The following is a 25,334-nucleotide window of genomic DNA, read 5'->3' as shown; positions in this document are numbered from 1 at the left end:
CGGCTGCCCCCGGGACAAGTTTTCCTCAAATGTCTGTGTGACTGGCTTTCTGGTGGGAGCCCGGGGGAGGACGGAACCTGCAGTCTGAACGGGGCTGCAGGCAGAGCCGGCCCGCACGGCGAGGGACAGCTGAACTGTGGCTTCCATGTTTAATGAGCAGCTACGTGTGCCCAGCACCTCCCCCCCAAGGCCCCCAGATACCAGGTGGTGAGATGGCCCCTGCCGACAACCCAGTGGGGAGGGGGGCGATATCCAAGTAAATCTGGGGGTGGTGAGGCTTCTAATATGTGGGTGAAAGCACTTTGTCAGCTGTAAACTGGGCAGTCTACCTTTAAGGGGGTCCCCTAGCAACCAGCCCAGGGCAGGATGCTGTGGCCTATTAACCTTCCTGGCATAGGCCAGCAGATCCGTGTACGTTTTATGAGTGCAAAACCTTACACGCCTTCCTCAATAGCTGCAAGATCAAGTCCAGACCCCACTTCTGTGTCCCCCAAGGCCTGTTCCTGGTACCTTCTGACCACCCTGGGGACCCAGCCACCTCCTCTGAGGCTCCCCTCCCCCAGCAGCACCCAGCATTCCAGAAGCAGGTGCCCTGCCCTCCCGAGTGACAGGTGGAGCTATTGCTGCCGCCATGATGCCTGGCACTCACCACTCCCAGTGAGTCACGCAGGCCTGGCCCAGCAGCCAGTGTTCCCACGCTGCTTTCCCAGGACGCCTGGCTGGGCCCCGGCGAGACCAACCCCTACAGGTGGCCGGCTCCGGCTCCGAGACTTCTCCTCTGTCAAAGCTCTGTGAGGCCAGCCTGGAATCTCCTCCAGAAGGGCCCCCCCCCCCCCTTATGAGGAGAAGAGATGGGAATGGCATTTTCTCAGTCTGTCAGCCCTTGGCATTGCCCACTTAAAAGAATCTATTACTTAATTTAAAAATGTACAAAGGATAAAAACAGAAAATTTATACAACCACCAATGGCTGATCAACATGTAAAAATACACTTGACCTCACTAACGATCAGGGAAATGCAAAATAAAAGGGAATATTTTTCTTTTTAAAAAACATTTATTGTGCAATATAGCACACATGTAGAAAAGGGCATAAAGCATAAATAGGTAACTGTGAGCAGGATTCTGGCCTTCTTTTAGCTTGAGTTCCTCTGTCCATTTATGAGGGGGGTGGACCTAATGATATCTGAAGATCCTCCCAGCTCGGGTACTCCTTGAATCACCACTGTCAGCCTTGGTTTACTGCTAATCAAATGTTTTTCATGAAGCTGTGCTGCTTCAGGGAGCTTGACTCACCCTCAGCAGGTCCCCTTCATCCCACTCCTATCCCAAGGGATCCCTTAGAATGAGTTTTCCTCTTTCCCCCATGATAACCTTCAGATAGCTGAAGACACTGGTCCTATCCCCTGAGTCTTCCCTTCCTCTTTCTCTGACTTTTCCTCTGAGGGCATAGTTTGAAGCCCTCTCACCACTGGCTGGTCCCTTCTGAACATCTGTGAGATCATGGGAAGAGTAGAAAGAAATAGGATGACCATCTTGTCTTGGTTTTGCACAGGACTCTTCTGGTTTTAGCACCAAAACTCCTAGATCCCAGGAAACCCCTCAGTCCCAGGTGAACTGTTACGGTTTCTAGGGACTGTCCCAGGTTTAAAACTGAATGTGCCATGTGCCCCAAGCCACTGATAGATACTAGTTATTGAGATGTGAACAGCTGTTGTCTGGGGGAAATAGGATTGTGCAGTCAAATATAGTTGGGAAAAGCTGCACCCCCATCTCTCCTCCTGGAGAGAAACAATATCCATTCTCATGTTAAAGGATATGAAAAAGTCCTGCAGCATTTCCCAGACTTTTTTTATAGATCCTTTTTAAGGAAACACGTAAAAGCTCACAGAACTACTATCTTGCAGAAACACACAATAATGCTATGTAAAGTTTCAACTCTGATCAGTATTGAACTCTTAATGTTTGCACTGTTGTGTATTATTTCTAGTTGTTTTTTAAGGCACATAGTTAACTCATTTCATTCTAGTGTAGCTGGGGCCACAACTGCGTTCAGTAGAAAGCACATCATTTGCTGGCTCAGAGTATTTGAACTTCCCACTGGAGAAAAGTCAGTTTACTTCTCTGAACCTCAGTTTCCTCATCTGTAAAGTGGGATTCATCACATCAAATTCCATCCGTGGTGGGGAATTAAGAGGTGATTATGTGAGGGACTTCCCTGGTGGCGCAGTGGTTAAGAATCTGCCTGCCAGAGGGAGGAACACTCCCAAACTCATTCTACGAGGCCACCATCACTCTGATACCAAAACCAGACAAAGATGTCACAAAGAAAGAAAAGTACAGGCCAATATCACTGATGAACATAGATGCAAAAATCCTCAACAAAATACTAGCAAACAGAATCCAACAGCACATTAAAAGGATCATACACTATGATCAAGTGGGGTTTATCCCAGGAATGCAAGGATTCTTCAAATATACGCAAACCAATCAACGTGTTACACCATATTAACAAATTGAAGGAGAAAAACCATATGATCATCTCAATAGATGCAGAGAAAGCTTTTGACAAAATTCAACACCCATTCATGATAAAATCTCTCCAGAAAGTAGGCATAGAGGGAACTTTCCTCAACATAATAAAGGCCATATATGACAAACCCACAGCCAACATCGTTCTCAATGGTGAGAAGCTGAAACCATTGCCACTAAGATCAGGAACAAGACAAGGTTGCCCACTCTCACCACTATTATTCAACATAGCTTTGGAAGTTTTAGCCACAGCAATCAGAGAAGAAAAAGAAATGAAAGGAATCCAAATTGGAAAAGAAGAAGTAAAGCTGTCACTGTTTGCAGATGACATGATACTATACATAGAGAATTCTAAAGGTGCTACCAGAAAACTACTAGAGCCAATCAATGAATTTGGTAAAGTAGCAGGATACAAAATTAATGCACAGAGATCTCTTGCATTCCTATACACTAATGATGAAAAATCTGAAAGTGAAATTAAGAAAACACTCCCATTTACCACTGCAACAAAAAGAATAAAATATCTAGGAATAAATCTACCTAAGGAGACAAAAGACCTGTATGCAGAAAATTATAAGACACTGATGAAAGAAATTACAGATGATACAAATAGATGGAGAGATATACCATGTTCTTGGATTGGAAGAATCAACATTGTGAAAATGACTCTACTACCCAAAGCAATCTACAGATTTAATGCAATCCCTATCAAACTACCACTGGCATTTTTCACAGAACTAGAACAAAAAATTTCACAATTTGTATGGAAACACAAAAGACCCCGAATAGCCAAAGCAATCTTGAGAAAGAAAAATGGAGCTGGAGGAATCAGGCTCCCTGACTTCAGACTATATACTACAAAGCTACAGTAATCAAGACAGTATGGTACTGGCACAAAAACAGAAATATAGATCAATGGAACAGGATAGAAAGCCCAGAGATAAACCCACACACATATGGTCACCTTATCTTTGATAAAGGAGGGAAGAATATACAGTGGAGAAAAGACAGCCTCTTCAATAAGTGGTACTGGGAAAACTGGACAGGTACATGTAAAAGAATGAAATTAAAACACTCCCTAACACCATACACAAAAATAAACTCTAAATTTTGATTTTGAATGGAAGGCCAGACACCATCAAACTCTTAGAGGAAAACATAGGCAGAAAACTCTATGACATAAATCAAGCAAGATCCTTTTTGACCCACCTCCTAGAGAAATGGAAATAAAAACAAAAATAAACAAATGGGACCTAAGGAAACTTAAAAGCTTTTGCACAGCAAAGGAAACCATAAATAAGACGAAAAGACAACCCTCAGAATGGGAGAAAATATTTGCAAATGAAGCAACTGACAAAGGATTAATCTCCAAAACATACAAGCAACTCATGCAGCTCAATATCAAAAAAACAAACAACCCAATCCAAAAATGGGCAGAAGACCTAAATAGACATTTCTCTAAAGAAAATATACAGATTGCCAACAAACACATGAAAGAATGCTCAACGTCATTAATCATTAGAGAAATGCAAATCAAAACTACAATGAGATATCATCTCACACCGGTCAGAATGGCCATCATCAAAAAATCTACAAACAATAAATGCCGGAGAGGGTGTGGAGAAAAGGGAAGCCTCTTGCACTGTTGGTGGGAATGTAAATTGATACAGCCACTATGGAGAACAGTATGGAGGTTCCTTACAAAACTAAAAATAGAACTACCATACGACCCAGCAATCCCACTACTGGGCATATACCCTGACAAAACCATAATTCAGAAAGAGTCATGTACCACAATGTTCATTGCAGCTCTATTTACAATAGCCAGGACATGGAAGCAACCTAAGTGTCCACCTACAGATGAATGGATAAAGAAGATGTGGCACATATATACAATGGAATATTACTCAGCCATAAAAGGGAACGAAACTGAGTTATTTGTAGTGAGGTGGATGGACCTGGAGACTGTCATACAGAGTGAAGTCAGTCAGAAAGAGAAAAACAAATACTGTATGCTAACACATATATATGGAATCTAAAAAAAAAAAGAAAAAAAAATGGTCAGAAGAACCTAGGGGCAAGACGGGAATAAAGATGCAGACCTACTAGAGAATGGACTTGAGGATATGGGGAGGGGGAAGGGTAAGCTGGGACTAAGTGAGAGGGTGGCATGGACATATATACACTACCAAACGTAAAATAGATAGCTAGTTGGAAGCAGCCGCATAGCAGAGGGAGATCAGCTTGGTTCTTTGTGACCACTGAGAAGGGTGGGATAGGGAGGGTGGGAGGGAGGGAGATGCAAGAGGGAAGAGATATGGGGACATATGTATATGTATAAGTGATTCACTTTGTTATAAAGCAGAAACTAACACACCATTGTAAAGCAATTATACTCTAATAAAGATGTTAAAAAAAAAAAAAAGAATCCGCCTGCCAATGCAGGGGACACAGGTTCGAGCCCTGGTCCGGGAAGATCCCACATGCTGCGGAGCAGCTAAGCCCGTGCGCCACAACTACTGAGCCTGCGCTCTAGAGCCCGTGAGCCACAACTACTGAGCCCATGCACCACAACTACTGAAGTCTGTGTGCCTAGAGCCCGTGCTCCGCAACAAGAGAAGCCACCGCAATGAGAAGCCTGTGCACTGCTACGAAGAGTAGCCCCTGCTCAGCACAACTAGAGAAAGCCCACACGCAGCAACGAAGACCCAATACAGCCAAAAAATTTAAAAAAATTAAAAAATACAAAAGAGGTGATTATGTGAAGGCTCAGTGCCTGATGCTAAATAAATAACTAACTAAATAACTAAATAAATAAATAACTCAAGAATAAATGGAGATCCTTGAGAGTTAAGATGGGATGGGAAGGAGAAGTGGCCCAAATTCTGAGCCGCGAGATGGCACTGAAAGGAGTCAAGGAAAACCTGAAGGACAACAAAAGTCTCTCCTCAAGAAGAAATATATAGACTCAAAATACAATACTTTGGGGGAAGAACTGGAGGAAGAGGAAAAAAGGAGATGGGTATTTGAGTTTAAAAATTTTTTTGGCTCTAAGAATGTACCAGTTAGCTTCTGCTGTATAACAAACCATGCCAGAATTTAGTGCCTTAAAACAACAATCTCTAAGTTGGTTCTCTAAGTTGGCACATTTAGGCTGGGTTCAGCTGCTCTTGCCTGGACTCATTCACATAGATATAGTCAGCTGTGGCGTGGATGGGCTGGATGGTCTAAGATGGTTTCACACACATGTCTGGTGGTTGGGGACTGCCAGCCAGGAACCTTGCTTCTGTCTCATGTGGTTTCTCCAACTAGCTCATACTTGTTCCCATGGCGGTGTCATTCCAAGAGGGACCAAAGCAGGAGCTGCAAGCCTCTTGATTCCTAGGCTTGGAACTCAACCAACCTCACTTTTGTCACATTCTGTTGGTGAAAGCAAGTCAGAATGCCAGCATAGATTCAAGAGGTAAGGAAACAGATTCTACCTCTTGATGAAGAAGCTGCTGAAATTCCTGACCACTGAAACTCTTCCACATAGGTGCTAACTCTTGCATATTTGGCCTGGGAGGCTGTTTGGTGGGTTGGGAAGAAGTCCACGTATGCACTCCCATGTGAATGGCTTCATACACCTGCCTGCTAGTGTACACTTCCCCGTGTTGTCTGCACTTACCTCCTCCATTTCTTCCCTTCCTTTCTCTCCTCCATCCACTCCAATCAGGATTTTGTTTCTATTGTTCCATTGAAAGAGCTCTTATCAAAGTCACCAGTGACCCACATCTTGCAAAGCTGATGGTCAGTTCTCTGCTCTGCGCCACCCACCCCCCGCCGCCCTCTCAGAACATAGTTGAAGCCTCAGCGTATTAAGGGGGGGTTCCCAGGACATTAAGTGCTGTTGAGCATCTCTTAACTTCTTGAAGGCCTTTCTTCTCCAGGCATCCCTATCACCTTTCTGGCCTCATTTTCCTTCTACCTCACTGGCTGTACCTTTTCTGTTTTCTTTGCCAGCCTCTCTTCCTCTCAAAGGAAGGGGCCCCAGGGTCTGTCTTTGTCCCTCTACCTTTGCTACATTTTCTCCCTAGATGATCTCACACAGGCCCATGATTTAAATTGACCTGATGACTCTCAAATTTATATCATCCAGCTTAAACCTCACCTCTGAGTTCCCTGGACAATTCCACCTGGATTTTGAAAAGATAGCTCAGAAAGTTAAATGGCCAAACAAAGTAATTGATTTTTTTTTTTTTAAAGGAAAGCTTTTTTCTTTTTTTTTGGCCGCACCATGCGGCATGTGGGATCTTAGTTCCACGACCAGGGATCGAATCCGTGCCCCCTGTAGTGGAAGTGCAGAGTCTTAACCACTGGGCTGCCATGGAAGTCCAGTAATTGATTTTTTTTTTAAATTTACTTATTTTATTTATTTATTTTTGGCTGTGTTGGGTCTTCGTTGCTGCACGCGGGCTTTCTCTAGTTGCAGTAAGTGGGGGCTACTCTTCGTTGCAGTGCGCAGGCTTCTCATTGTGGTGGCTTCTCTTGTTGTGGAGCACAGGCTCTAGGCACGCAGGCTTCAGTAGTTGTGGCACGTGGGCTCACTAGTTGTGGCTTACGGGCTCTAGAGCATAGGCTCAGTAGTTGTGGTGCATGGGCTTAGTTGCTCCGTGGCATGTGGGATCTTCCCGGACCAGGGCTCGAACCCATGTCCTCTGCATTGGCAGGCAGATTCTTATCCACTGCGCCACCAGGGAAGTCCCCAGTAATTGATTTTTGACCCACTTCCCCCCAGCAGCATTCTTTGTGACCTCCCTTACCTTTGTAAATGACAGCAACATTTACCTAGTTGCTCAAGGCAAAAGCACTTGGGAGCATCTTGATTTCTCTTTTCCTCACATTCTACACCCAATCTGTCAGTAAGCTCTATTGGTTCTATCACCAAGATATATCCCCAATGCAGCCACTTGTCACTCTTCCCAGTGCTGTACCCCTAGTCCACAGCCTTTTGCACTGAGACTGTGCAAGGGCTTCCTAACCAGCCTTCCTCACCCCCAGCACTGTCTCCTGTCTGTCCTCCATGCTGCAACCTTCTTATTTATTTATTTATTATTATTTTTTGTGGCCACCACGTGGCATGTGGGATCTTAGTTCCCCGACCAGGGATCGAACCTGCGCCCTCTGCAGTGGAAGCTCAGAGTCTTAACCACTGGACCACCAGGGAAGTCCCAGCTGCAACCTTCTAAAGCTTAAATCAGATTCAGTATCATGTCCCTGCTTAAAACCTACCAGTGGCCCTCACTAAAACTGGAAACAAATCTACACTGTTTACGAAAGCTGTGAGGCTTCTTCCTATGCCTCTGATCTCTCCTCGTTCTACTCTCCCGAGGTCCTTGCATGAGCCACATGGACCCTCTCAAAGCTGCTTCTTGTCTCATGGCCTTTGTACCTGCTGCTGCTTCCACTAGAAGCTCTTCTCCCGCATCTTTAGCACATATCAGTACCTGAAATTACCCTTTTCATGTAGTAGTTGTCATGCATGTTGCATGTCCCTGCTCCCCCCCGCCCCCCTCTCCCCCTTCCCATGCCCCAGTAGAAGAGAATAGAAGCTCTTGTCTATCTTGTTTACAGCTGTATCCCCAGAGCCTGGGGCAGGGCCTGAGTCATAGTAGAAGCTCAGTGTACATTTGCTGACTGATTTGTCTGTGAGGACTATAGCTCAGATTGTTAGAACTAGAAGAAAAACAGTTCAGCCTCATGGTTTCACAGATGGGGAAGCAGAGGCAGGGATGCAAACTTATGAGAGCCAAGTTGATTGTGTACAATCCGTAGGTTTCTTTTTCATAAGCAGTAGTAGCTGCTAAAGGTGAGGTTAGTTATTTCCCCCTACAATCTCCCTGCCAGGTTATCATGATAATAGATCTCAGAACAAATTCTGCTACCCATACAAATATGTATACAACAAGCATTTACTAGCAGGAAGCCACAAAACCGGTTCATACAGTCTGTTCTGTAAAGTCAGTGAAGGCTCAGCCCTCTGTCCTTTTAGGTGCTCTGTCACCTTGCATGAAGGGTCCACTCAAGAAAGATACAACATTCTAGATGCAGGATTCAGCTAGACAGATGGTCACATCAGGCAACCAGAATCCCTCAGGATTTGGGATGCCTCAAGGATTTAGCCCAGTGCATCATCCTTAAGTGAGATTTTTTTTTTTTTACTCTGAAGAAGGAATGGATGGCGCCCTGCATCATTTTAGCCAACCTACATATCTCGAATGCTACAGGCACACCTTGTTTTATTGCACTTCGCTTTATTGTGCTTTGAAGATACTGCGTTTTTTTACAAATTGGTTTGTGGGAGCCCTGTGTCAAGTCCAACAGCATTGCCTCATTTCATGTCTCTGTGTCACATTTTGGTAATTCTTGCAATATTTCAAATTTTTTCATTATTATATTTGTTATGGTGATCAGTTATCTTCGATGTTACTATTGCAAAAAGATTATGACTCGAAGGCTCAGATGATGATTAGCATTTTTTAGCAATGAAGTATTTTTATTTATTTTTTAAAAGTTTTTTTTTTTTTTTAAAGGTATTTCCTGGGCAGCTCCTGTCTCTTTTTTTTTTAAAGCTTAAGTTCTTTTTTTTTTAAAATAAATTTATTTATTTATTTTTGGCTGTGTTGGGTCTTCGTTTCTGTGCGAGGGCTTTCTCTAGTTGTGGCAAGTGGGGGCCACTCTTCATCGCGGTGCACAGGCCTCTCACTATCGCGGCCTCTCTTGTTGCAGAGCACAGGCTCCAGACGCGCAGGCTCAGTAGTTGTGGCTCACGGGCGCAGTTGTTCCACGGCATGTGGGATCTTCCCAGACCAGGGCTCGAACCCGTGTCCCCTGCATTGGCAGGCGAATTCTCAACCGCTGCACCACCAGGGAAGCCCTTTTTAAAAGTTTATATTTTTATTTTTTAAAAGTTTACTTCTTGGCTGTGTTGGGTCTTCGTCACTGGGTCTTCTAGTTGTGGCGAGCGGGGGCCATTCTTCGATGCGGTGCACGGGCTTTTCATTGTAGTGGCTTCTCTTGTAGCGGAGCACAGGCTCTAGGCACTTGGGCTTCAGTAGTTGCAGCATGCGGGCTAAGTAGTTGTGGCTTATGGGCTTAGTTGCTCCATGGCATGTGGGATCTTCCTGGACCAGGGACTGAACCCATGTCCCCTGTATTGGCAGGCGGATTCTTAACCACTGCGCCACCAGGAAGTCCAGCAGTGGAGTATTTTTAAATTAGGTATATACATTGCTTTTTTAGACATAATGCTATTGCACACTTAGTAGACAGTGGTATAGTATAAACGTATCTTTTATATGCACTGGGTAACAAAAATTCATGTCGCTCGCTTTATTGCGATACTGGCTTTATTGTAGTGGTCTGGAACCCAGCCTACAATATCTCCAAGGTATGCCAGCAGTAACTTCACCAAAAGATAGCTTATTTCTAATACCTGTTGTGCTAATTAATAAGCCATGAATTTCACTGATGCATTCATTATGGCGCTCTTCTCTATGCTAATCATTATTGAGATAGGGAGAGCTGCAGGGCTGTGCTGAGCTGATTGGGTGTGATTGTGCACATCTCAGACATGGTGGAAGTATTTACACTATGGAAAGTGGCAACAGGGTTTCCCTGCCCACCCCACCAACCAGAGAGCCAGTTATTAAACATTGACCAGCACACCACTGGATAGCTTAGAGCCCTCTGGACTGTGGCCTTTCTGATAAATTCTGGCTCACCACCTCACCCTCATGACTACCTCTAGACTTGGTGATACTCAGTCATAGCTGCCCTTTAGAAATTACCTGGCACCTTTACAACAATATTGATTCCCAGGTCCCGGCTGGTGGAGATTCTGACTTAACTGGACTGGGATGGGGCTTGGATATCAGGATACATTTAAAGCTCACCACGTGGTTCGAAACTGCAGCCAGGGTCACACTCCCACCTCTGTGTCATACTATTTATGCCACATATTCTAACAAAGTTAATGGCAAAGCCAGGCTTGGCACCAGGCCTGCTGACCCCCAGCCCAGAGTTCCTGGCAAAAGGAGAGAAAAATTGAAAATAGGTCATTACTTCTTCTGAGATTTCAGTATTTGCAGATGTGTCTGAGGAGCAGCCCATAGTGCTTGGGGTTAGGTTGGGGGTGGGAGGGACAACGAAGTTGCTCAGGAGCCCGGGAAAGGCTGTGCTAGCCCCAAAGAGCTCCAGGCTCCCTCTGCGGGGGTGTCTCAGCCTCATCTCTCAGGGCATCATCGTATAGGGGCTCAGGGAGAGCTGAGAGGGACCACTCAGATGTGTTCGTGTCACTAGGGAAGACTTGAAAGAGGAGAGAGTGCAGCTAGCTAGAGAGGTCAGGACTAAGGCGGGGGCAACTGAAAGAAAACCGGAGTTGGGAAGGAGGCTAGGAGGGGAACCCCCAGGGAGAGGGAGACAGACAACCCCTCCGAGGGCAAGGTGCTGAGCTAGCCCTCCTGGGGATGGAGATGAGCACCTCCATGAGTAGGTGTAAGCCTGGCTCTATGGGGCTGGTGAGGGAAGGTAGTCCTGCAAAGAGGGGTAAAGAGTTAATTTCTTCCTCCTTAAAGGACAGAAAGGATGACTTCTAACCTTGAGGTAGGATGCCTTCTTAGCCCCCAGTTATTCATTTGAAGGTGACCCTCAGCAGTTCCTGGTTCCAAGTCTCTACCCAACCTTACAAGGCTTGCTTCCTAGTACCAGGAAACTGGCTTCCTTTTAACTCCCTGGGCAGGGCATTGCCTCCCTCCCCACCCCCACCTTACTTTCTTCTTTCTATGGCAGAGCCCTGGGGGCTGGGCCAGCCTGATCTCTATTTCTCTCTGGGAGGCTTGGGAGTCCAGGGCAGGGGACTGGGACAAGTGCGCCGTTCCTGCAGTCACCACCAGGGACCCCACCTAGTGCTGCCGTGAGCTCACAACCTCTGGGCCACACATTTAATTCCTGAATGGCACAAACACTGATTGCTGGTCTCCGAAGCCCCAGGCTGAGCTAGGCCTGCAGGGAAAGGAAATAGCAGTGAGTCAAGGAGGGGCTGTGGGAAACAGACTCACAGCCAGGAAGACAGATTCTGACCCCAGGCAGGGGAAAGGCTGGGTGCGAAGAAGCTGGGTCAGACCTGGGCTGAGTGTGTGCAAGGGAGGGGGCTCCTGAGTTGGGGCGAGGGGGTGAGGGCTTCTCAGAGGAGGAGGCCACTGGGGCAGGGTTGGGATCTCACCTGACCGCAGAGAAGGGGAATCTCAGAGACTTGGGGAAAAGCCTCCAAACTGTTCCAAAAGGAAACTGCGGGCCTCAGCTCCACGAGGGCCCCTAGCCGCACCCTCGTCTGCGGCACCTTCCTAGATGCGGCTCTCCCAACCCCCTTAGGCTGAGGCACTCCACTTCCTTATTCCATTCATGCCTTGCACACTCATTTGCACATTTTAACACCTTAGCCGTAAATACCTGCTCTTTTCCCATAGTCTTCTCTCTTGACAGCAGTGGAAAGCGAGCATTTCTGTGTACCCTGAATGAAGAAGCACTCTACCTGTCTCCCTAGCGCCCCTCTGCACACACTCTCCCACGGCCCCCAACGTGCCTGAGCACAGGCGCTTCCAGAGCTGCACGCGACCTCGTTCGCAAAACCCTCGCCCCCGCCCCTCCCTCGGCCTCCTCTGGGTCCAGGCCGCTGCCCCGCCCCAGGCCCGCCCCCTCCCAGAGCGCCCATTGGCCCTGGGGCTGGGTGGACCCGGGCCGGGGCTGTGATTGCGGCTCGCCGGTGTCAGTCCCCGAATGAGCGCCGGTGGCGGGGCGGGAAGCCGGGCAGGCAGCCTCAGGTGGGGCTGCTGGCAGCGAGGGACCCAGCCCGGGAGCCCCCCAGGATGCCCCGCGGAGACTCGGAGCAGGTGCGCTACTGCGCGCGCCTCTCCTATCTCTGGCTCAAGTTCTCGCTCGTCATCTACTCCACGGTGTTTTGGGTGAGTGACCCCAGTCGGGCCCCGGCATGGGAGGGGGAGTCGGCACTCCCTTGTTCACCCACACGCTGAGCCGGCGGTGGGGGTGGGCTGGGTCCAGGCTTGTCTGCTCCAGGGAGGGGCAGAAGCGCACTCCTGGATTCTCGTCCCACTCTCTTTGCGAACTAGGAAATTATGGTTGCTCTAGCTCAGCCTGAATTTCAGCCGCCCGGTGCGGAGCCTTAGAGGTTGGTGGCAACGGCTCCGACGAAGGAGCTCCGCCTGGCTCACCTGTGTGCACCTGACCAGCAGTTTGGTTCTGCGAGTCCGCTGCGCTTCCGCTGGTGCCGTAGGCTGTGGTTACCACGTTTGGCCGCGCTCACCCCACCTGCCGGGTATTACTGAGTTCGTCTCTCCATCCGTCTGCGGAGAAGTGGTCAGGCTTTGTGGTCCGGAGTCGGGAGACCTGAACTCCTTATGCTGTCCCCACTATTTACTTGCCGATGCCCCTGAGCAAGATGCTTTTACAGGTGCCTTGATTTCCTCTGTGGTGAAAGGAGGATTCCACCAGACGTGTGGTCTCCGGCTGCTCCCAGGTGCTCAGTAACTTAAAAAAGCCCCTGCACTTAACCTTCTCTCTCTCTCTTGTTGGGGGCAGGGTGGTAGTGGCTGGACATGAACCAGGCTTCGAATCCTGCCACTACCACTTTCCAGCTGAGTGATCTTGGGGAAGTTACTTCAACTCTCTAGGCCATAGTTTCCCCGTCTGCAAATGGAGACAGTAATTATACTCAACTTTCAGAATGGTTGTGGAGATTAAATGAAACAGGTCAAGTACATTGCTTATTATTATTATTATGGGCGAGGGAGCTGGGCCCTCCTGGTAAGCTGACCCAATAGACTGGATTTCTTTATGGAGATTTCAGACTAGGCTGGGCCCCCTCGTAGAAATGAGGACATCTTTCTACAAGCCAGTGCCAGCCCTGCCACTCTAGAATAGCCCCCTACCCCCAGTATGCCACAGGGCAGACTTGCCCAGGTACCTGACACCCCTCCCCCTCAAAACACATGCACACTCCTGGTCTTCTCCTCAGCCCTCATTGGGTCTATTCTGCTGGCAGGAACTGTTAGATCTGCCATCAAGCCTGGCTTTCCTTGTGACCCCTCTGTGGATGTGACCTTACCTGGTAGTCAAGAGATCCAGATTCTAGTCTTGTTCTGTTTTGAATCACTGGGAGAGCTTAGGCAAGTCATTTCCATGTTTGGGGCCTCGGAGCTGTTAATTGACTTGCCCAGCTCCCAGTCCAATTCTCTGACTCTATGTAACGTGGAAGAGAGAAGAGCAGTATGTGTGGGGGCCGGAGGATGGAGCACAGACCCACTGATGGAGGCTCCAGGGAGGCAGAAGGTTTTATTTGGAACTGGGATGGGGGTGATTTGCATCGGAATCAACTACAGAATTTTAAAAACACTACAGATACCTAGGCCCTGGCATATGTATTTATTTAAACTTATTTAAGCTCCCCAGGTAATTCTAGCGTGTGGTCAGGGTTAAAAACGGCTGAGTTAGATGGTCTTGTAGGCTCTTTGTTTCTGATTCTGGGTTTTTTTTTTTGCCTTCTCCTTGTTTGTCTGGCCTCAGAAGCTCATTCTCTGTAGGTCAGAGTTGAAAGAAAGCAGGCTAAGGTTGATGGGTGGGGAGGTGGGAAAATAGGGGAAGACCAGGAGTCAGAAGGTGGGGGTTACTTTTTTGGCTTCACCCCTTCTCTTGATATATAATCACTGACCAGTCTCTTAACCTCTTCGCACCTCCATTTTTCCATCTGTAAAATGGATAACTGATACCCTGCCCCACACTTCATTGGATTGTTTTTGGGGTTAGTGATGTGGAGAAACAGTGACATGCGGGGAAACCAAGTGCTATAAAAAAGAAGGTTGCACAGTTAAAACGGAACTCGAATTTTCAAGGCCTTGTCCTGTCACTGTCCCCTGCAGCCCTGAGAAAAGACCACTCTGTGGCCTTTGCTTTGTCTCTCTTGGAGCAGGGTGCTCAGAATCTGCAAGAACTCAGAATCTTTCCTTTCCAGCCACCTGAGGTTGCCTTACCAAATCGTTAACTTCCCATCCTTGCAGGTATTTGTGCTTAAAAATCTCCCTATGCATGCCAAGAGCTCAGCCACCTGCCAGGGCAACTCCAGGTGCCAGAATTTGACTGCAGGGTGGAGGCCCAGTTTAAGTAATTTGTCCTAGACTGGGTTTGCTGTTAATTGGAAGCCATTACAGGAGAGCCTATAATCTCCGTCCCTTGGGAGGAGGAGTAGGGCCATATACTTGCTTTATAAGCCCAAAGTGCCAACACTTTCATCTCAGTATTTAAGGAGCCATAAGTTTTACCATAGCCATGCACCTTCTGTAGGGCTTTTTGCTTTAAAACCTACTATCAAATAGGAAATGCAAGGACACTGTACAAAATTTAAAAGTATAGAAGAGTCGTCATCAGTGATAAGCCTTCCTCCTATCCCTCTCTCCTGGCCTGCCCTGTCCAGAGGAGACCTCTGTTATGAGTTTCTTATGATTCTTTTCTGAGATGCTATCCTAGGCACAGGATGTCCTAGGCACAAACATGTGCATATGTTATATATTCTTTTTTGTTCCCCCTGCATAAAGTAGCATACTATACACAGCTCTGCCCTTACCTTTTCACTTAAATTTAAATCTGTGTAAAATTTGGAGCTTTGCTAGAGGCTGCCTCATTCTGTTTGATGGCTGCATGGAATTCACTGTAGGCTAAGCCAAAATATACTTAATCAGTCTCCAGCTGGGGAACTCAGGTTGTTTCCAATCTTTCGTTACCGCAAACAGTGCCGCAGTGAGCATCTTCGAATGTGTCATTTTGCACATATGTGTGTATGTCTTCAGGGTAATTTTTAAAAGTGGAATTGCTGGGTTAAAGGGTATATGAATATATAATATACATACAGGAATACACTCACCATAAGTGTGTACAACTTGATTAATTTTTACAAAGTGAACACCACTGTATAATCAGCCCCCAGGTCAACCAGCAGAATGGACAGAAGAAGCCAGAAACTCCCATTGTGTCCACTGCCAGTCGCTACCCCTTCTTGCCAGTAGTAATCACTATTGGGATGTCTAATAGCACAGAACAGCTTCACCTGTTTTTGTATGTGCATTAAAAATTTTGATAGATGTTGTTAAAATAGCCATACATAGAGGCTGTAACTATTATAATATTATTTACATGTAATATTATATTACTTTAAGCTGATTCACTTTTTAAACGTAAGTTTATTTTTAAAAGGAGGCTTTATATCACCACTGCCAATGGGGAACCAATATTCCTCATAAAAAATAGCAGGTAGAAATGCAGATCAAAACTACAATGAGGTATCACCTAACACCGGTCAGAATGGCCATCATCAAAAAATCTACAAACAGGGACTTCCCTGGTGGCACAGTGGTTAAGGATCCGCCTGCTAATTTAGGGGACACGGGTTCGAGCCCTGGTCCGGGAAGATCCCACATGCTGTGGAGCAACTAAGCCTGTGCACCACAACTACTGAGCCTGCGCTCTAGAGCCCGCGAGCCACAACTACTGAGCCCACGTGCTGCAGCTACCGAAGCCCGCACGCCTAGAGCCTGTGCTCCGCAACAAGAGAAGCCACCGCAATGAGAACCCTGGGCACCGCAACAAAGAGTAGCCCCCGCTCGCCACAGCTAGAGAAAGCCTGCGTGAAGCAATGAAGACCCAACACAGCCATAAATAAATAAATAAACAAACAAACTTAAAAAAAAATCTACAAACAATAAATGCTGGAGAGGGTGTGGAGAAAAGGGAACCCTCTTGCACTGTTGGTGGGAATGTAAACTGATACAGCCACTATGGAGAACAGTATGGAGGTTCCTTACAAAACTAAAACTAGAACTACCATATGACCTAGCAATCCCACTACTGGGCATATACCCTGAGAAAACCGTAATTCAAAAAGAGTCATGTACCACAATGTTCATTGCAGCACTATTTACAATAGCCAGGACATGGAAGCAACCTAAGTGTCCATCTACAGATGAATGGATAAAGAAGATGTGGCACATATATACAATGGAATATTACTCAGCCATAAAAAGAAACGAAACTGAGTTATTTGTAGTGAGGTGGATGGACCTAGAGTCTTGTCATACAGAGTGAAGTAAGTCAGAAAGAGAAAAACAAATACTGTATGCTAACACATATATACGGAATCTAAAAAAAAATTGTTCTGACGAACCTAGGGGCGGGACAGGAATAAAGATGCAGACATAGAGAATGGACTTGAGGACACAGGGAGGGGGAAGGGTAAGCTGGGATGAAGTGAGAGAGTAGCATTGACATATATACACTACCAAATGTAAAATAGATAGCTAGTGGGAAGCAGCTGCATTGCACAGGGAGATCAGCTGGGTGCTTTGTGACCACCTAGGGGGTGGGATAGGGAGGGTGGGAGGGAGATGCAAGAGGGAGGGGATATGGGGATATATGTATACATATAGCTGATTCACTTTGTTATACAGCAGAAACTAACAAAACTTTGTAAAGCAGTTATACTCCGATAAAGATGTTAAAAAAAAATAGCAGGTAAATATGACAGTAAATATAGTGCAGGGAAGACAAAACAAGTTATTTAATCCTAGCCTGATACTGTGGGTGCTGTAGGCTACAAACCTGAGGCTTGCCCTGGTTGTTCAAAAGCAGTTTGGCAAGTGTTTGAGAGGCGTAAAGACAAACCGACACCAAAGCTGAGATTTGCTCCTTGATGAGATTGGAAGGATCAGAAGGGAAATGAGCAATGAAAACTTCTCAGTCTGTGAGTCAATATGAATATGACCTTGAACCCCTTACAGTGATCTCTTGTCCCACACTTGGGGGCCCTCTCGTTTTTAGAGGGCGACCTCGGGGCTCAGAGGGGGTGTGTCTCACGGTCACTGAGCAGAGCTGGCACTAGCCCCCACGTCTCCTCATTCCCAGTTCAGTGAGAAATGAGCTCACCCAGGGGCTCTTGGAGCCTCCTCTTCCCACCACATGGGTGAATCACTCTGACACATGTGCCCTTTGCCCACTGGGGACACACCTCTAATTATAGCACCAACCACAGGGTATCCTAGAGATCCGTTTACATGACTGTTTTTCCTCACTGAACTGTGGGCTCCTGGAGGTCAGGGGTGTAGCTCATTCATATCCTCTTCCAAATGCTGGTCTTGGGGCCGGGCACACAGTAGGTGCTCAGGGAAGGCTTGTTGCATTGGGGCAGTTGAGTCCCAACCTGCATCTTGGAAGCGAGGATTGGAGATATGGGTACCTGGATCAGAGGCTGAGCTGGGTGTGTAGCCAGCAGTGGTCAGGTTTGCTGACGCCTTGAATTTGCAAAGTGGGCTTTACTGGTCATGGAGACACTGGCTCTCTAGAAAGCACCTGTTGTCTTGACAATGAGGTAGGGTTTTCAATTGGGTAATGGTGTCAGGGCTGAGGGGTGTTGATGATTGAGAAGGAAGTGGGTGTGGTTAGGTGATGAAGGTTATAAATGCCAGAGGCAATATTAACTCTTCTTGCACTCTCCAAGGATGGGCCCCGTTATCATAGTTTCATCTGTGATGCTTTATTTTTCCCTAACGTTTCATGGTTAAGAGTGTGGACTCTGTACCAAGCTATCTGGGTTCAAATCCCAACTCTGACACTTACAGGTTGCGTGACATAGGCACTAACTTCCATCTGCCTCAGTTGTCTTATCTGTAAAGTGGGTGACACCAGAACCTACCTGAGAGTTGCTGAGACCATTAAATGGATTAATTATAGGAAGAGCTTAGAGCAATGCCTAGCACATGATAAACACTACACCAGCTACTTAAGGATTAGCTGTTCTTTCCCAACCTTCCTCTCTATTCTTCTTGGTACTCACTGAGAATTAGAAGGGCCCTTGAAGGAACCTCTAGTGTGACCTTTTTGTTTTACTGAGGAGAAAACAGGCCTGGAGAGAGGAAGCAAGTATCTGAGACCCCACAGCAAGTTAGTGACAGACCCAGACCAGGACCCAGTTGCCTGACTTCAGTTTCTTCATGGGGTCACTGTGACCTTTACCAGCCATTGTACCCCCAGCCCCTACCCCGTGGTAGTCCCTCCACATGTCAGGGCTCAAGGTAGGTGGAGGACAGCATTTCTGGAAGGAGCCAAATACCTGGCCTCTCACTTAAGCATAGAAGGAATTTCCTTTTTTTTTTTTTTTTGGCTGCATTGGGTCTTCGTTGCTGTGTGCGGGCTTTCTCTAGTTGTGGCGAGCAGAGGCTACTCTTTGTTGCGGTGCACGGGCTTCTCATTGTGGTGGCTTCTCTTGTTGAGGAGCACGGGCTCTAGGTGCGTGGGCTTCAGTAGTAGCAGCACGTGGGCTCAGTAGTTGTGGCACGTGGGCTCTAGGGTGCATGGGCTCCAGTAGTTGGGGCTCGCGGGCTCCAGAGCGCAGACTCAGTAGTTGTGGCGCATGGGCTTAGTTGCTGCATGGCATGTGGGATCTTCCCGGACCAGTGATCAAACCTGTGTCCCCTGCATTGGCAGGCGGATTCTTAACCACTGCGCCACCAGGGAAGTCCATAGCAGGAATTCCTAAGTTTTGAAAAGAGCTTTGTTTGTGTGAAAATAATATGTGCACATAGTTAAAAAAGAATTCCAAGCAATTCAGGTAAGTACACAGACGAAAATAAAAGTTACCTTTGATTCTACCACTGAGAGAGAACCATTGTTGGGGTTAATACCCATTTGGACATCTCCTTGTACATATATGTACATATTCAACATTTTTTTATTGTTTGATTGATTGGGCAGGTCTGTTTCCCTCTTGTTCTAGGCAAGCATTTCAAAGAGAAAATAGTGAAACTCAAGCAGAAAGTGAGGCAGCCTTCACACTGGAGAAGCGGTTACCATGCCCCATGGGCTGTCAGAGATGATCTGGGGCTGGGCTCAGGCCTCAGGCCCAGAGAGGTCCTCCCTTCCCCCAGCTTGGTCATGGGACCTTTAAAATCCAGAGAATCAGGAAGGCAGTCCCGGAAGGGATTTGGAGAACCTTCTAATGCACTCATTTTCCATATGAGCAAGTAAGGCCTCGAGAAAGTTTCTTTGTGCTTAGTCGAGGCTTCTGTGCATGAACCTGCCCCCTCCTGTAAGAGAGGGGTTGCTTTAAGTTGTAGGAGTGGGTTGGGACCTCGCTGCCTTTGGTTGTTCGTTCCTGAGAAGCAGGAGGTGTTCTCCTTTCCCCTGCCCTTCTCCTTTCCCCTGCCACGTGCCTCTTCTCTCTCGGTGACTCACAATGCCAACCTGGGGTGGGGCTTAGAGTCAACCAGATTAGGGACTGATAATGCAATTTCCATACCAGTTGGCTCCATATACAGGGGAAAGATGTCTTCTGGGTAAGCCCGGACACAGGGGATTGAGAAGATAAACCTTTCCCAGAGAGCACCTCTGGATGTGAGTGGGTTGGAATCGACATCTTCGTGGAAGGCAGGAGATTGCAGTCTTGACCTGCCATTCCCTCCAGGGTGGGGACCGTTTGCTTATTCAGTCAACAGAATAGTTATTTAATGCCTATTGTGTATATCAGGCACTGTGATAGTTACCAGGAAACAACTATGAATGAGACAGGTTAGTCCAAGCCCTGGAAGACAGACAAACCAGGAAATAAACCTAGTTGTGAGAGGTGCTAAGGAGGAAATTCGGGAGGAAGTGGGAAGAAAGGGATGGGAGTTCCTACTTTAAATGGGGTGGTCAAAGAAGGCCTTTATGAGGAGGTCAAAGACTGAGAAGGACCCAGCCACAAAAAAGGCCTGTAGAGAGCATCTCAGATGGAGGGAGCAGTAAGTGCACAGGCCCGAGGTAGGCAGGTATGGCTGCAGCAGATGAAGCCTAAGGGCCAGATTGTGGGTGGAGAGACTCTGGTCATATTAGGAGTTTGGGGTCTAGAGTGGCCCAGAGGGGAGGTTTAATTGTCAGGACCTGATGGCAGTGCCATTTGGAGACATGGATCAAGTGCTGGTTCTGCTGTGACGCTGGGTGAAGGACCACCTCTCTGATTCTCTGCGGATACCCCGGAGGGCTGTGGGGAGGACCCTGCAAGATGAGAGATGTGGAAGCACCCAGCACACTGTAGGCCCGGTGTCCATGGGATGGAGACCTCTCTGGGGAGCCTTACAGAGCTCAGGGGGAGCTGGGACGCAAGATGTGATGAGAAGTTCTGGAATTTGTCTTATCAGAGGAAGCTGCTTTCTGCTGGGGATTCCCTGCCTGCTTAGAGCAGATGGCTGTGGCCTTGCCCTTGGGCGGAGAAGTCTGGCCCCTTGGGAGTGCCTTCAGCCTCTTCTGGGGCCTGAGTTCTTCCCACCCTTTAGTTCCTAGGCTTTAGTGGTGTACCAGCAGAGGCTGTGTGCCACATGATGGGCACGTGGGTCTAGGGAGGCCAAACTAGAAGTATCCTCACTGCTCTGGGAGCACCTGGAGAAGGAGGGATGGGAGAAGCACTTCTGGGAGCCCAGGGGCAGGGTCTGCCCTTGCCAGGGAATGTCAGACAGGTGTACTGTTCAGCTCCAGGCTGGGCCTTGCCACCCGGGCCTGTGGGAGGGGAGACAGAGAAGACTAAGAGGTCAGCCCACGAGGGAGATGGAAGGTGAAATCAGGCAGCAGCAGCCAGTTGGAGGCAACGTGTGGTTTCCTGCGGGGCTGCCTGGCCGTGACTGCAGAGGAGCCCTGGGGAGGACTTCCAGGAGGTGGGAGCCGGGCTTGAAGGGCGTGGAGGCCAGGCTGAGAGGAGTGGAGATGAGCTTTGGGAGAGGAGGGTGGGTCACTGCAGAATGGGATATTTGTTGGGCCTGGATGTTGAGGTCAGAAACACCCTTTGAGAGGAGCAGGCCTGGAGGCCCAGCTCTACCACGCAGCAAGTTAGGAGAACGAGCACTTCTTGGTTGATGGTTGAGGAGCAGGTCTGATTGGCTACGTGACAAGTCACGGACAACTCTCTGTGCCTCAGTTTCCTTGTCTGTGGAAATGCAGTAACCGTTGTCCCTCACAGGGGGCCAGGCTTGGATGGGGCGATGCCTCCAGGGCTCTTAGCGGGGTGTCTTGTGCGGTAAGCATCAGCGCGGATGCCGGGAGGAGAAGCATCGCTGGGCGGGCCCCGGTGGCAGCTCGCTGGGTGTTGGTGAGAAGGGCTGGAGGGTGGGAGGAGCCTCCACTTTGCACTTGCATCACCATACATCGCGTCACTTCTCTGGGTCCTCAGAACAACCCTGTGAGCTGGGCACTTTCCCCTTTCACAGCTGAGGAGACTGAGGCCTAGAGAGGGGGACATGACTGGCACAACCCACCATTTGCATCCATCACTGAGACCAGAGCTGTTTCACTGTGAAAGTGGTGCCTGTTGTGTTTTGTTTAATTCTTTCCAGAGTAGACTTTCCCACCAGTGGAGGCGTTTGCATCTTGGCCTGCAAGGAAGTAAATATTTGCGCAGAGGGTAGAAGGAAAACAGCCTTGGCCTGGTCATTCTCAGAGCCCTCCCCCTTCCTGCTGGAGAACCCCTCCCAGGATGCAGCGTGTGGCCTTGGACAAGTTACAAGGCTCCTTGTGCTGTTTCCCGTCCCTACCAGAGGACGGGCTGTGCTGGGTGCAGTGTGGGGGGGCCGCAGAGGTGCTTGGGGTCAGGTGGTCAGTTCCTGTGCACCCTCTGTGGGCTGGGCGCTGGGCCCAGACATGTGCGCAGCCCCCAGCCCGCCCCGTCACAGATCGGGGGCAAGTCGCCCGGCTGGAGTGGAGTGGGGTGCTGGCTTCTGAGGCTGGCACTGAATTTGGAGACTGGGTCACTTCCTGAGGTCAAAAGACAGGACCTTCTGGACCTTGGGCCTCTGAGGCCTCCCATCTTGAGGATTTCACAAGTGCACGTGTCCAAGCCCCATCTTCAGAGCTGATTGCATGGGTCTAGGGTGGGGCCCAGGCACCTATAATTTTTAAACTTCCCCGGGTGATTCTATCTAACGTGCAGCTGGAGTAGAAACTGCAGCTCATGGTGGTGTCTGTGAGGGAATTCTGATGGGAGTGGCCCGGTTTCCAAGCTGACTTTCTCTCTACCTGAATCCTGACTGCCTTGTTGAACCTTTTCCCAACCTCGCTGACAATCTGGACAGTCTCCGTGGGCTGGAAAGTCACTGTGCACATTTGGGAGAAGCTCACCGTGAGGGAGCCGTCCTGGAAGGGGAGAGTGCGCTAGCCAGGGATGGAGGAGTGGGGGTGTTGGGTGGGGTATTCGCGGGGCTAGTCTAGGCTGGCGGAGGTGTGTGGAGACCACCAGCCTGGGGATGGGGGTGACCGTGTGGGAGGCTGGGCTTCTTCCGGGGACCCAGATGTGTCGGGGTTGGGGGGTGTCCATGGGTCTAGAAGTTTGTTTTCCTTTTGGTTATCTTTATAACATCCTTTAATCTGCTCTAAAGGCAACACGTCTCTGTAGTTAACTTTGTAACTTGAAGAAGTTTCTATAGAACCAGACTTGAGCTTCTTGAGTCAGGGATTCACACACTTAGGGGGTGAGCTGTGATAATTTCCCCCCCTGAAATTATGTCTCCAGTTTGAGAACTGCTGATGTGTAGGCATCATGTTGGAAAGCTGGTTGTGATCTATTGAGTGTCAGCGACCTGCAGTTCTGACTCTGTAGGGGAGGTACAGCAGGTGGTGGGGAAGCAGAGTTCCAGGTAGGTGTGATGAACTTGCTTGGGGTCACAGTGATGAGCTAGGGGCCAGTTTGTGGAAGGATGGGGACTTGACTTCTGACTCTGACCAGTGAGCTCTGTAGTGGGTTGGATGGTGCCCCCCGCCACAAAAAGATGTGTTCATGTCCCAGAACCTGTGAACGTGGCCTTATTTGGAAAAAGGGTCTTTGCAGATATAATTAGGTTCAGAATCTTGAGATGAAATCATCCTGGATCGCCTGAGCGTGCCTTAAATTGAATGACAAGTATTCTTGTAAGAGAAAGGCAGAGGGAGCTTTGAGACAGAAGAGAAGACACAAACACACCTAGGGGAAAGCCGTGTGAATGGAAAGGCAGACGAACCAAGGAATGCCTGGAGCCACCAGAAGCTGGAAGAGGCGAGGAAGGATTTTCCCCTAGAGCCTCTGGAAGAAGCATGGCCCAGCGACACCTTGGTTTCAGACTCTGGCCTCCAGAATTTTGAGAGAATACGTTTCTGTTGTTTTAAGCCATTTGTGGTCATTTGTTGCAGCAGCCCAGAAAACCAATGCAAGCCCTTTCTGCTTCACCAGGTTGCCTCGCTAGGGAGGGGTCCAATTGAGCAGGTCCCTGAATATCCCTTTCCTTTCTGCGGGTGCTGAAGACAGAGGACAAGGGGTGGGGATGGGGAGAGGAGCCGGGCTGGCAGAGGGTAAGGCCCATAGTCCCACCCCTGCTGGTGGCCCCGCCCCTCCTGCAGCCCCACCCCAAGCGGCCTGCCCTACACAGGCCCCGCCCCTTCCCAGCAACTGTCTGCCCACACAGGTCAAAGGCTGTGCTCTACAAATGGTTTCTGCAAGGAAAGCCTGATAGAAAGAGGTTAAAGCATGAGAAGGGAATATAAGTTAGCTCTCAGGAAGGACTTCCTTATTCTGAAAAGAGTTCAATTGAAACCGCTTTCTAAGTGGGGCTGTAAAATATCTGTGATTCCCTTACAACCTTTCTGAACAGGAGTATCACCCATCACTTGGGGCAGTTAGTTGGGTGGGGTTACAGTTGGGCAAACTTCAAAGGGCCGTGGAGGGCATCTGGTGCAGCAATGCCTTCCTTTCAGAGGGGAGGAAACTGAGACCAGACCACACGGCAGGTGCCTCTGGTTCTAATACCTCCATCGTTCAGAAGGGACAGTGGGCACTGCTCAGTGATTTCACCCCAGTGGCATGCTCTCCAGCTGGGATTATTGGTGTCCCTACTGTAAACGGGCCTGCTGCTGCACCTGGGGACAGAGGCCTGATGTGTGACTTATCACAGACTGGCCTTCTCTGCAGAGCCAGAAAGAACTCAGGCAGCGGGAACGCTTGTGCATGCCACCGGGGAGCACTGTTTGCCTGGCCCTGTGCTGGGTTGGTGGGGACAGATGAGCCAGCCCCGTCCCTTGAGAAGCTGGCACTCACTGAGTCCTAGCAGTGTGCTCAGGACAGCTGCAGATGTTCTGTGATTGGAGTGGGGTGGGCTAGCGGCTCCCAGGAGGCTCCGGTGGGTGGGGACGCTTAGTCAGCAGTGGAGACTTGGGCTCTGGGCTCCCCACAGGGGTGGCAGCAGCCACTTGACTCTTTCCATCTTGAAGGGGGGGTGGACTCAAGATCAGAGCAGAAAGAAGACGAGGACAGGAATTGTTCAGGGACCCACAGTCCTGAGACAGGAGCGGCCCTGTTCGTTTGTGTCTTGGTTCTCCGCTGCAGTCTCCTCTGGTGCTCACCTCACTTAGAATTAAACGTTCCCCTTTCCAGTTAGAAAAGCTCCCCTGGCTGCTCTCTGTCTAGCCTGGTTGTGCCTTCTGCTTCCTCCTCTTTTGTCTTTTTGTTTTTTTTCTTTCAGTTTTATTGAGATATAATGGACATACAGCCCTGTATACACTTAAGGTGTACAGCATAGTGATTTGACTTACATCCTGAAATGATTATCACAATAAGTTTAGTGAACATCCATCATCTCATACAGATATAACATTAAAGAAATAGAAAAGAAAAAGTTTTCTTTGTCATGAGAGCTCTTAGGATTTACTCTTTTAAGAACT

At 48.5% G+C, this 25,334-nt stretch overlaps 1 protein-coding gene across 1 annotated transcript in view; it reads left to right on the top strand.

Annotated features, from left to right (window-relative positions):
• Positions 1 to 12,308: 12,308 nt before the first annotated feature.
• Positions 12,309 to 25,334, top strand: part of TSPAN15 (tetraspanin 15) — a 50,528-nt gene continuing 37,502 nt past the window's right edge. Inside the window, exon 1 of the mRNA XM_059899690.1 lies at positions 12,309 to 12,532. Coding sequence (XP_059755673.1) covers positions 12,437 to 12,532 — 96 coding nt within the window. The 5' untranslated portion in view covers positions 12,309 to 12,436. The remainder of the gene's footprint in view (positions 12,533 to 25,334) is intronic.

This window comes from Balaenoptera ricei, chromosome 16 (genome assembly GCF_028023285.1).
Source record: "Balaenoptera ricei isolate mBalRic1 chromosome 16, mBalRic1.hap2, whole genome shotgun sequence".
NCBI lineage: Eukaryota > Metazoa > Chordata > Mammalia > Artiodactyla > Balaenopteridae > Balaenoptera > Balaenoptera ricei.
Note: the sequence above shows the minus strand (reverse complement) of the source record. Positions and strands in the feature narration are given on the sequence as shown.